The 13,199-nt window shown below is 47.0% G+C and overlaps 1 protein-coding gene across 1 annotated transcript in view; it reads left to right on the forward strand.

Moving 5' to 3' along the window:
• Positions 1–4,822: 4,822 nt before the first annotated feature.
• Octalpha2R (alpha2-adrenergic-like octopamine receptor) overlaps positions 4,823–13,199 on the forward strand; it is a 153,277-nt gene continuing 144,900 nt past the window's right edge. The window contains exon 1 of the mRNA XM_003705453.3: positions 4,823–8,358. Within this exon, the coding sequence (XP_003705501.1) occupies positions 7,324–8,358 (1,035 nt within the window). The 5' untranslated portion in view covers positions 4,823–7,323. The remainder of the gene's footprint in view (positions 8,359–13,199) is intronic.

Raw genomic sequence — 13,199 nt, forward strand, 5'->3', positions numbered from 1 at the left:
CAAAATATTCGAAAATCAAAAAGTGCCCATCTTCGTAAATTCCAAGATCCCATGTGACCGAAGATTAAGCTTAATCCCGACGCGTGAGTAACGCGTGTTGACGGACAACGTCGGGTGTCGAGGTCCCGTATCTCGTGTCGAGTTACAGGGCCGTAAGTTGGCAACTAGTTTCTCCGATGCATGTCCTCCTCCGGAGAACAATGCCGATACATACACACGTACACACGCTTTGCACCGATACCAGTGCGCCTGGGCCTGACGCGAAGAGGCCTGGCACGTTCGAGTTACGACAATATCCCGAACTTACCAACGCGAAACTTTCGGCAAAGAGACAGACGGAGAGAGAATGAAAGCAGCTTGCTGGACGACACACCGTCAAAGGGATCGAGGACGTCTGCCTTACGGATACAGAATGCAAAGAGACGGCCCGTGGCCGCTCGAAGGGTGGTCGCGATAACCACCGCTGGAAATTTCAAGCTTCGCTATTATTCTTTCGCTGCTGCCTGACACGGTTTTCTTTTATACCACGTTTGTACAAGTTTCGAGAGGACTGTCAGCTCTCGCGAAACGTCTTTACAACTTCGACTGTTCTCCTTCAAAATCTCGTACTCTTTCTTCTATATGATATAAATCTTCAATAATATGAATACTGAAGCAAGGAGTAAAATACAAGAGGTGACAAGTAAACTCAATTTTTAGAAACAGAGAACAATTTAAATATCTAAGCTAAGTGGCGGAAGATTTCGATAGAGTACTTCGATTTGCGCATGCGTAGAATAGCAAACATGGCGGTGTCCCATATCAGTTTTTCCTTACAAGTCTGCACTCAACATTGTACACTTTCTACCAAATAATATAAATCTACAATAATATGAATACTGAAGCAAGGAGTAAAATACAAGAGGTGACAAGTAAACTCAATTTTGAAAGACAGAGAACAATTTAAATGTCTAAATTAAGTGGCCAAGGATTTCGACGCATTATCGAAATGCGCATACGCAGAGCGTGCAAATATGGCGGAAAAGTTTAATTCTACAGCACTTTATTTATACTGAAGAACATAAATGAAATTGTATCGTTTTAGGTACAGTTTATATTAAATACTGAAAATGTTTTTATACCTATCGATCCGTAAACAACACTAGTATCGCTGAATATTCTGGTGAATAAAATGCTCCCTCGGTTTTTACACCTTTGTTTGTTCGCGAAATAATGAAACGAATATTGCATAGAGAAAATTGCACAGGTGCAAGAGAAGATGACGCGTGTAAGTGGTATCTCGAGTCGAATAATATTTGTGGCAAGTTAAATGGCAGTCGATAATAGTCCCGGTGTTGATAGAATCGCGAGGGTTGATGTCTGGCTGCCGAGTAAACGTTTGTTGGATTATGTACCCTAACGATAAGGGAAAATGGTGGGGCTGTTTGGAGAAGCAACTATAATCCTATCATAAAAGAAATACGTCTACGAGAAAGATAAGCTGATCTGGAGACCTGTAAAGGGTCTCTTAAACCGCGTATACTTATACACGCAACTTTTATCGAAGCCAACTAAAATTTTCCTCGTCTTTGCGTGCAAACATCGATATTCTTCGACGGGTTGTATCGGCGATGTGACTTCGTCATTGTTGTTCGGAACAATGTGCACGCGAAAATGTCGTTTATCTCGGAACGATTCATTGTTCGCATTGACTTAATAATTTATTCACGATGCTACGTGATTGGAAATTTGTTGCGATCGTTAGCCCGGGGCGTTTACGATATCCAAAACGTGCAGTGTTTCGATATCGTGCAAATGTACGAATGCCTCGACAAAGAGAAACAGCGACGAAGGCTGAAATAAGTCGAGCGATAAAGCCACGTTTACGAGGCTCGTGCGGGAGAGTGATTTTTAAGAACAAGCACACATTATTTATTGGACGTTGGAAAAACAAGCGGCGATAAATTTCGCCCGTTTATAGACCTTTTTACGGCGACGTCCACCCTCGATGAGGCCCGTTAAAATTAGCCCGGAGATTTGCTTCAGAATTAGCTATGCCGTATCGGTGCCTGTTAAGCGGACTGCATAAAAACCCTTTAGAGAAAGGGTCGACGAACCGACGTTCGCGTGCAAGGTCGACGACAAAAGGCAGAGCTCACGAACTGCGTTTCCCATTCAACTGTCTTTTCTGCTCGCGGAATCCGCCGGGGAAATGCCGACCGATTTCGGGCTCGGCGAAGTATCTTTCGAATCGACCTTTGTTTCCGCCAACTGAGCTCGCGGATTAAACTGCGCGAGAACCCTTGAGGGTTGCAAAATGCGCGACTTCGAAAATGAGCACTTTTCAAAATGAACACACGCATTCTCTTTCACAACTTTTCGATCAAATCGTTCAACTTCTTTGTACTCGTCTTCTCAAATCAGATCTGCAGTTCCCAGGATGTCCAAGTCATCCAAAGTCCTCAAATTCATTACATATTTCTAGGTCCAGTGCCTGACTTGTAAATTTAAAAAATAATTTTGAATTTATACGAGGATTTCCTTAGGGAAGCTAACCAAGAGTTGTTGAGTTTAAGAGTGACAGAAGGCAGAGACAGGAAAAAAGGCACTCGGTCAGTTTTCTTTTCCCTTTAAAGAAAGTGTCAGTTATCGAGTTAATTCCGTGCAACGTTTCCAGCGCTACTTCCGCGAATTAATCCCCGAGCCCGGTAATATATTCGGATTGAATTATTTTATACAGAAACGACGCTCTCCTCGCGCGAGCCTTTATTTTGAATTATTCATCGCTTTGTCGGAAATTGCTTCTGTGCTACTTTCAGTTACACGTTTCGCTCATGTTCGAGGCCGGTTTTTTTCCACGTTACTCGCGACGAGTGATTTCGCGCGACAGATCGCGAACTTATCGAACTCGAAGATTCCGGACGATCGCAACTTGCCGTCGAACTTCAAACGACGAATCTGCGTTGGTAATGTCTCCTACCCTTCGGGAAAGTTTCTCGGTCGCTTACAAGATTGCCGAGTTGTCGAAGGCTGCATGTAATTTCCGAGCTGTCCTCGCTCGACTGGAAATGCAACCCTCCTCGACCTATTAGCTCGTAATACACGAAACGCTCCCTCGTAAATAACCTCTGACCGCGTCAATTGGACTTTTCAAACAGCTCGAATCCTTGCAATTAAAGTTTCCAGCTGCGTCTCGTCGGATAACGCTATGCTCGGCCATCTTGATTCGCGTTCCAGACTCAACGAAAGTGTTCCGCGTTTGTAAATTATTTCCTCGGCTGTTCGATCGAACGGAAAATATCAGCTCGAATCCACCGATTGCCGGCCACTATAGTTCGACAAAAATTTAATAAAGCATCGCAAAAGTATCGCGAACGGAGAGAGGAATTTAATCAAATTTCTATTGCAACTACCAGCATGGATCCTTAAACGCGATCCGGTTTATGAATAGAACTCGAACACTGGTTCATTAAAATTTTCGCGGGAGAGATTCTCAAACGCGGCCTGTAATATTCAGGCAAACGGATCGGGGATCCGGCATTTCGGAGATTTACTGCTGCGAACGAGGTCTACGCTGCAACACGTATTCGACTTGTACTTGTACGCGTTACTCATCCGGATTTATAAGCCTATTCCAATTTCAGGGACTCCTGCTCAGCCGATTATTTCGATGTAAAATTAATCGTGCAGGATAATGGAGGTTTTTCGTTTTCAACGCGATCAAATTTTAACGCGATTTTATTATGTTACGCTCGTTAATACACTGTATTTAGTAGCTGCCACGATTTATGTCGCTGTAATCGTTTAACACCTGTCGACGCGAATTATTTTTAATTACACACGGTTTCTATTTTAATCGTAACAGAGATAGACCGTCCGATATAAAGGGACCTGTACATTAAATTTCAAATAGATCGATTTATTTCGAGCACGTACGGAAACTTTCGAGCCCATTTTTCCTGCTAAAGTAACCTTCGAAGTTCGTTTAGAAAGAAATAAAGAGGAAAATAAATGTGGCCACGGATAAACGGTGGGTGTTTTTTCGGAAATCAATCCTTGCACGTTGGCGGCGTTCGTTTGGAGGCTTCGCCTTTAAACGGTAGCAGCCGATCGAACGTCAGGAAAACGAGAACGAATCGAACGCGACCGATTGTTGACGTCCGCCATCAATGACCCCAATCAACCGATTAACGCTGCTACACCAATGTCGACGTTATCCACGTCATCATCGTGATCGCAGCCTACGTGGCCGATGATCGGGGCTGCGTATCGGTGTGGTCGCCGTCCGTGAATATGCCCTCAGGCCGGTAACAACCAGCCAGGGAGCAGCATAATATATTCCCGATCCGGTGGCACGATGTTCTAAAGGCGACTATCAAGTTGTGGTCGCCTAATTTACGATCGCAGCAAATGGATGTCGGCTTTAGTGGACGTGGCCGAGGATCCTCTCGTGGGAGTTTGTTATCGAAACGAAAAGGCAATTCGTCTGCTCGCGTTATAGTTCGACAGGAGCATTTAGAGGGCGAAATTCGGGGAGTAGAACGAGGAGCGGTGTCAGGAAGGTAGGATTGAATCGGTGAAATCTAATCCGAGATTCGGTTCCAATTCTGTGAAACAAAAGGGCGATTGGGTCGATATCGATGGGAATCGATCGGAGGAGTTATCGCGAAGAAGCTACGAAGAAGGGCAAGGACGGCGACGAACGAGAAGGACAGGTTCTCCGGTGACGGACCGATCGGTCGATGGTCCACAGTCGACTGTCGGAGCGTGGCGGTCGGGTGCTGGCGGCGTCGCGACGCTTGCGCGGCAGGTTTCGCGACTCCGTCAGACGGCGCCCCGACGCTGGTAGCGTCGGACGGACCGGTCGGTCGGGCCACCAGTCAGCCTCCAGTGAGCCAGCAGCCCTCTCTTTCTCCCTCACCCACACGAACGCGTCCGTCGGTTGCGCGCACGCGAACACCGAGCCAGAATCGTGTGGATTCACGGACTCTCGCGGGCCAACGTCGGTGTGGACCGAGTTGCACGCGCACATGCACACCCTCGCGCTACCACCCCCTCCCTCCCTGCTCCTCTCCCTCCCCTCGTCCCACCTTTCTCCGTCGCACGCTTTCCGACATCCTGCGAGGAGAGTCTTTATCCAGCGAACGACACGAGAGGGAGTCCGAGTTCCTGGCTCGTCCCTCGCGGCTGCAGTGCGTTCCCAAACATCCACGAGACAACCTCGAGGTGTCCGCACGCACCCACGCACGCACGCACGCATCGAACCTCCAACGGCCACGAGGAGAGGGTGCACCGAGCGGATCCCGAGGGCGAGCCACTCGCGAACCACGTAGCCGCGCCACGCGGATCGCCGCGTATTTCACCGACAGTTCTCCTCGGTCACCCTCTGCGGGATCGTTCGTTCCTCGATCGGTGCCGTCCCGTTCGGGAGTGCTCGGCCGAGAACCGGTGCTACGAACTCGCGGCCGATTTTCCCGCGCGTGTCTCCATCCGTGTGCTTCGGTTGTGGCGGTCTTCGTGGCGCGAAGGTGTGAAGTTTCAGTGCCCGAGGAAGAGAAAAGCGACAGTCTGGACGAACAAGGACGATCGAGACTTGAGGATTTCCCATGGGAAATGAGCATTCGCACGGAAACGGTGACCGAGGTCGCGAAACAAGACGGAGAAGGTAGCAGCGTGACGCGTCGACGGCCCTGATCTTCGATCCGACTTCCGCGAAATTACCAACGAACAAAGTGAGAACGTTCGGATGTGACGCTCGCAGTCGAGCCGTTAGAGAGGGTAGTTTTTACTCGCGAGTGCTGGAAACTGTTCGTCGACCGATATAGCCAAGTCGCTGCACGGTTGCAACGTATCTGCGTAATTTGCGTGAACATGCTGCGCATCTCTCTCTCTCTCTCTCTCCTCTCTCCCTCCTTGTAAATGAATCCTGTTGATCCGTGGCGTGAAACGAGCGAGGGTTAAAGGACGAGCCAAGGAAGGGTTCAGGGGCGTGTATCGACGAATCTCGAGGGTGTAAATAGGTGTACAGAAGAGTCGAGGACGTTGATCGAAGAAACGTCGACGCGCTCTCCCTTTTCGCGCTTCCGTTCTCCTTCGACCGAGCTACACGTACGGCGATAAGACCGTGTAAAGCGATAAGGGAACGGGTCGCGGATAAACGGGGAATAATTCGTAAGTCGTACCACTAAGGACCAGCAGCGGCTCGGCGAACTCGAGGCCGCTACGCGAGTAGCCGAGAATAGATTCTAATTAGAAAACGGGCGACACCCGTGCGTGTAAATGTGTACACGAGACAACTTGCGGTTCAATTTCGTCTCGTCGCGTGTGTCTGTGCGTGCGTAGCGTCTAATTAATAATATCTGTCTGTCGCGAGTTTTCATTCGATTCTGTTCGATTCCGTTCTAACGAGCGAAATAATAAGAATATACAATTCGCATAAGCAAGTCGGAGCAGTACGGGTATCTAGCGCTTAGCCTTTTAGCCTTTTGGCGCGATAACTAATTAGCGAGCGGACGTCGTTGAGATCGGGAGCAACGTCGAAGCCGCGCGTAGAAATTCGCCGAGAAAAAAAATAAAAGAGGTACACGCTCGAGCGAGAACGAGTCGAGGATCGACTTCCAGATCCGTTCGATAGCTGCCGCGAGAGGACACGAGTTTGCTTAATTAGTGTCCGAGCGAGCTTTAATCTAAGAGGAAGATAACGAAAGGGGGACCAATTTTTCACGCTCGTTCTCAATCTCTTCCTTACTTTCATCCACGGCTCTCTGTCCCGCGTGTTCGTGTCACCTATCCGCCTTTATCTCCTTAATCCAGCCGCCCAGCGGACTTACCCATAAATCTTTCCCTCTGTACGCTCTTCCCGTATTAACTCCGTCATCGTGAGACCGAATACCGAGAATACGAAGAAGAAGCAAGCAATAAATCAACGGCGACGTTCAACGAGGAAAGGTGGTCATTCTAAAAAAAAACCGTTCGGTCCGATGCAGAAACAACCCCCGCGACGCTTGTCTCCGTGATCGCGAGAGGTCGTTCAGTTAATCACCCGGAGGACGGTAGGTACACCGGGTTGAACAATAGCGATAACCCTAATCTGCCGACTGGGAGAGTTATCGAAGGTAGCCAGCCAGGGCTCCCATCACCACGACATTGTCCGTTTGATGACGATGACATTATCCTGAAACGGGCATGACGCCCCTGGCCTCGAGATGCGACGAGACCACTACCATCCTGCTGTTGCTGCTACTCGAGCTGGCACCCGGAGCACGCTGCTACCCGCGCGCGGCCGCCACGTCCGCCTCGACTTCGTCGAGATAGCATCTACAGTCGACGGCGAGGGTGCGAGTGATGCCGCTCCTCGGCAGCATTATGACCATCGACGCCGGTAGTCCGACAACGGCGTCCACCAGCGTCTTCGAGGAGAACATGACGTGGTCTCGATCAACCGGTGCCGCTACGTCTTCCGCTAACGAGGCCCACTCGATCCCCAGCGACGAGCAGTACCTGCTGCGACTAGCTACCGATCCTGCTACCAAACGTCCCGAGCAAGCACCGTCCGCTCGCACGGACAACGATACCGGGATTGGCACGAGCGTTCAGCGAGAGAGAACGAGGGAGTACGGTTGCGCTTGCACCAGGTCGAACCCGGTGAGTCGACCGGTGGACACCGTGTCACCGACCAGGCTGCCGTTTCTCGTCACCGAGCTGAACGCCACCGATTCCAACGGCACCTCCGAGGACGATCAAAGACTCAGACAGCTGGAACTGTTGTTCGGTTTGGGGGGCATGATGGAAGATTTCGGTGGGCCGTTGAACGACTCCTTCAACGAGAGTCTCCTGCTCCCGTGGAACGGTAGCCTGTACAACGAATCGTATTTCGTGCTCGGGGAGAGTTTGTACCCTTCGGGCTACACGTTGCCGCACATCATAATGGCCTCCGTCCTGGCGACGCTGCTCATGATCGTGATCGTCGTGGGGAACATGCTCGTGATCATCGCCATCGCCACCGAGAAAGCCCTGAAGAACATACAGAACTGGTTCATAGCCAGCCTGGCTGTCGCCGACTTCTTCCTGGGTCTGGTCATCATGCCCTTCTCGTTGGCCAACGAGATCATGGGCTACTGGATCTTCGGTTACTGGTGGTGCGACATACACTCGGCCATGGACGTGTTGCTGTGCACCGCCAGCATCATGAATCTCTGCCTGATAAGTCTGGACAGGTTCTGGAGCATCACGCAAGCGGTGAATTACTTGAAGAAGAGGACCCCGGCTAGGGCCGCGCTAATGATCGCCCTGGTTTGGCTACTATCGGCGCTAGTTTGCATCCCGCCGCTGCTGGGATGGAAAAGACCCACTCCCGCCGAAGAGTACCCCAAGTGTAAGGTAAGCTCGTTACTCCAACAATTTCAGCTTGACACGTTGTTCGACGGCGTTGAGCGTCGATTTAGGAGATAATTATTTCCCGGATGGCCGTTGTAAACGGCAAATTATAAGTGATCGCGTTTCCTCTTTAATGACGGGAATTAAATCGTTCCGTGGAATCCGAAAGTACTCGTTCATTCATTACGCCATTGTTACTTATCCTCCGAGAACTTCTTAATTACTCCCAGGAGATGAATTTATGAATCCATTGCTCTAATTGATGGATTACCGACGATGAAAGGAATTCAAATTTACTGAATCGAGTACCTTCGGTAATCGCGACCTTTTCGTACTGCCTTTTGACGCCGCGTTAGAACTATTTTATAACTGCTTTTTGTTTGTAACAATAGTCGAAATCCATTTAGCAATTTTAAGTACAGAAAGTCTTTTGTAAACTTGACTTTATTGAAACTATCGTTCCTTAACGATACGTTAAAAATGACAAGGTTTAATTAAAATTAAATATCTATTATGATATAAAAATTAGATTTTCTAAGTGAATGAAATTCGAAAAAATTCCTTTGATCTATTCGTACTTTAAGCTCGTTACACGACACAATATCGAGTTATAAATTGGCGACCGATTAACAATCTGCCTACGCCTTGAACGTCGAGCGTACGTCAGCTAGCTGTAAAGGGCACTAGACCTTCGCTGATTAAAAAGTCTCGTCAAGTTTGTTCTTCAATCTGCTTTAACGCCTTTGCCTAGCGTTAATTATTAAATTCTTTTCATAAACGATATTAAATTCGTATCTGCGTGAAATATCAAACGATTCTTTCGAGGGGAATCGCGATCTAGTGTGAATTCTTTGACGATGTGTGACGCGATTATAGAAACCCGTGGGTGGTGTAAAAAGGGTGTGCGAGAGAAGGGTTCGAGGGTAGTGGACAGAGAGGGTACAGAAGTATCGGACGGCTGGCTTTTATGCAACGGCGAAATCCACCCTTATCTTCGATCCCTCGAAACCAGCTTACGTTCGCCTCTACAAAACGCCGTGTAAGATTGGATTTCTACGCCTGACAGTTTGCTTCGCCGAGCTGACCCGTACAACTTCGCGACCTTTCCCTTTTTCCTTTTCAGCGTTTCCCTTCCATATGCGCGTTGCTCGATTCCGAGCGATTTCCGCCCGGGGGCTTAACCAGCCCGAAAATACACAGCGTTTCAGCTGACGAAGGTTTACGGTTTCCATTGATCTCGTTAACCCCTTAGTAATTGGAAAGCCTGTCGAAGTAGTTAACGCTAACGCTTTCAACCCCTGTTAAAACTATGTTTAATTAAGCTTCGTACGGCGAAACTTTTACGGGCGGATTTTTGGCAGCCACGTTCGAACCGGAATTCGCGTTATTAACACGGCCGATCGACGACGGCAAAGCTACCTGTTGTCGGAGAGAAGTTCGATCCGGCGCGACGTCGATTCGTTCTGGCCCCGATATTAATAACCCTCGACGGCAAAAGTTCCGCGGCGATAAACGTTCATCGAGTTAACCACTTCCGAGAAAGACTGACTTTTCATTACCTTAATGACGAGGCCCCCCTTCTCGCCACCGGTGTTACTTCGTCCTTGTTGGAATTGCTCTTCAGCCTCACGCGTAACACTGATTTTCAAGTACTTCAAGCATATAGGTATAATTCGATGCGAATTATGGAATGCCGGAGGCAACTTGATTAACAGCACACAGCGTGTTCAATGGCTGTAACTTTGTAGAGGTAATTAAAAAGGGTTGAGATAATGAGACTCATTTTGGTGAAAGCTCGAAGCTGTTCATACAAGTGCGTTGCAAATCAACAATGAAACGTTTCGCGAGGAGAGCTTCGCATTATTCGTATTGTAGAAATTCGTGACGGGATAAAATGCGGAAAATGGAGGAATATTTAGGTCGTGTATTGCTGTGCATTATCATGCGTGGTATTGTCATGCGTGCTGTCATCGCGCTTGGTATATTGACGCTTTAATGACACGCATGGCGTTGTATCACCACGCATCATTTGGTCACGTATTGTAGATACACGCGTTGTAATATTACTCGTATATCGTAGTTTGTTTAAACCCATGGTACACTTATGGTGTTCGTCATATATCAATACATGTGTCACCACGCATGGTACATCAACTTGTCATATTTACTTATGATGTTCATGATGCATCAATACATGTGTCGCCACGCATGGTACATCAACTTGTCATATTTACTTATAGTGTTCATAATACATCAATACATGTGTCACCACGCATGGTACAACTTGTCATATTTACTCATGGTGTTCGTCATACATCAATACATGTGTCGCCACGCATGGTACATCAACTTGTCATATTTACTCATGGTGTTCCTGATACGTCATTACATGTGTCACCACACATGCTACATCAACTTGTTATATTCATTTATGGTGTTCATGATGCATCAATACATGTGTCACCACGCATGGTACATCAACTTGACATATTTACTTATGGTGTTCATGATACATCAATACATGTGTCACCACGCATGGTACATCAACTTGTCATATTTACTTACGGTGTTCATGATGTATCAATACATATGTCACCACGCATGGTACATGAGCTTGTCATATTTACTTATGATGTTCCTGATACGCCAATACATGTGTCACCACGCATGGTACATCAACTCTTGTTACATCTACATATGGTGGAATCACGCACGTTACAGCAATGTATCACCACACGTGGTATATTGATATGTGATACTATCACATATGATGTATTGATATATTATGTTTCTACATATGATATTTAGGCGCGGTTATAGCACCACGTGTGGTATATTGACTCGTGGTGTCATCACATATGATATTTCGTATATGCATGTATATCATGTGTGATGTATTTTCATATTACTACATATGATACTTCGGCGCGATTATACCATGTGTGGTGTATTAACACGTGATGTCACATATGCGTTTATATCACCATGCATGGCACTGACATATATGATATACTACATATGATATTCTGGCACAATTAGCACCATGTGTGGTACATTGACACGTACTGTTACTACACATAGTTCATCATGCGTACTAACAGACGCTGTGTACCACCATATAAAACCGCAAAAATTGCTTAGAATCCAGCTCAAAATTTCATCCGAAACTTGTTGATCTTCCTCACCGATTCCCGAAAAGTTCTCGTTTTGCCGTAGGTCGCTTATCGCGTTCAGCTTCGAAGCGTATCGTGACGGAGGTAAGCGACCGGTTATTACGTACACGCGAGTCACGAACTCGTGCGAATTCCTTGGTCACGTCAATCCGACGAGACCAACTCGACTCGAAGGCAGAAAGAGAGAGAGAGGGATCGAGAGAGCTGGTAGATGAAATCGGGTGACAGGCAACAGGACGTCGCGCTGGAATCAAGGGGTTAAAGCTTATCGGGTTAAGCCGCGCGTGTGAACTAAAGTCGGCATTAAGTTTGCGCGATACGTCTGGATCTCTCGTGTAAAATCCAAGCGCCACGGATACGTGTAATGCCAAGAGCAGATGCTCGTGTCGCGGTTCTGATGCTTCATTAACTGCTAAACAGCTTCCTAGCTTTATCTGCTACCATTATTTACCGGGAATATTAATAAAGCATGGAGCGAGAGATTTTCAGCCATTTTTTCATCAGAGTTTTTTGAATTCGGTCTATTTTATTTGCAGTTCGTTTATTAATATCTGTAGCATATTCATTATACACAGAATATTCATTATACATAACATATAAATTATATATAATGTATGCATATATAGATAGCACATGCATACAATTTATTAGAAGAACCAGAAATATATTAACAATAAGTGTAGTTAAAAGTAATCCAGACTACACAGTTTTAGAAATATAAACTGTTATTCTGGTCCGCAAGTTTTCCCGTGCTTAATTCGATAAGGTACAGAGATGTAGATGGAGCCAGCTGTCACGTGACGTCACAGTTAACCTATATACACAAAATCTTATTTTTAGTTGTTCTTTGTTAGAACAAAGATACTGATATTATAAATTAGGAGTAATTTTGTACGTGTCAATGTTTGTAGATGGAACGAAGTATTGAGACAAGAGATCTTTCGATCAGTCGGCATGTCGAGCGGTGATTGAAAGTGATCGTTGCACAATCGAGGCAGTAGCGGTAATCTGTCGGTAGTAGTAAAATTACCCTGGAAAGGATCGCTCTCTTTCAGAGCCATTCTCAGCCGGTGAATACTCAACGACGAAGAGTGAAACGAGATTAGAGGAGACAAGGTTTGCCCCAGAGGCAGAGTTCGCCGGTAGGATGGGACGCATCCGTTCGTTTCCGTTTCTTTTTCCTCTGAATTTTTTTTCCTTCCATCGGAAAGGCTGGCAAACTAATCACGTTAAAAGATTGAAGTCTTACCACCGTCTTTCCGAGTTGGCCGCGAGCATTTGTCCCCCTTCGTTTGTTACCGCTCGGAAAAATCCGACGAGGTTGCTCGCGAGGTCGCGGTGAATTACGTCCAGAGAAAAACAACGTTGAATCCTGCGGAAGATTCATTTCCGTCTTCTCTTTCGCGAATCCGCGCCGAGCATCTTGTTAGACCGCTAATTTCGTTTGGAAACGAACCGTCGACATCCGGCTTGCAAAATAAATCCCGAGGGTGATGATTCGGGCTGCTTTTTTCTTCCACCGGGTCATTTGGGTCAACACGGTTAATAGCTTCCATCGATTCTTCCCCTACGTGTTACAGCTTGTCTCGATGCGACCCGCCTCGCCACCATGATATATGACATAACGGCACGTTACCCCATTCGTTCGTGCATTACGACGCTATGTTTATT

The sequence above is a fragment of the Megachile rotundata genome, chromosome 13 (genome assembly GCF_050947335.1).
Source record: "Megachile rotundata isolate GNS110a chromosome 13, iyMegRotu1, whole genome shotgun sequence".
In the NCBI taxonomy this organism is placed as follows: domain Eukaryota; kingdom Metazoa; phylum Arthropoda; class Insecta; order Hymenoptera; family Megachilidae; genus Megachile; species Megachile rotundata.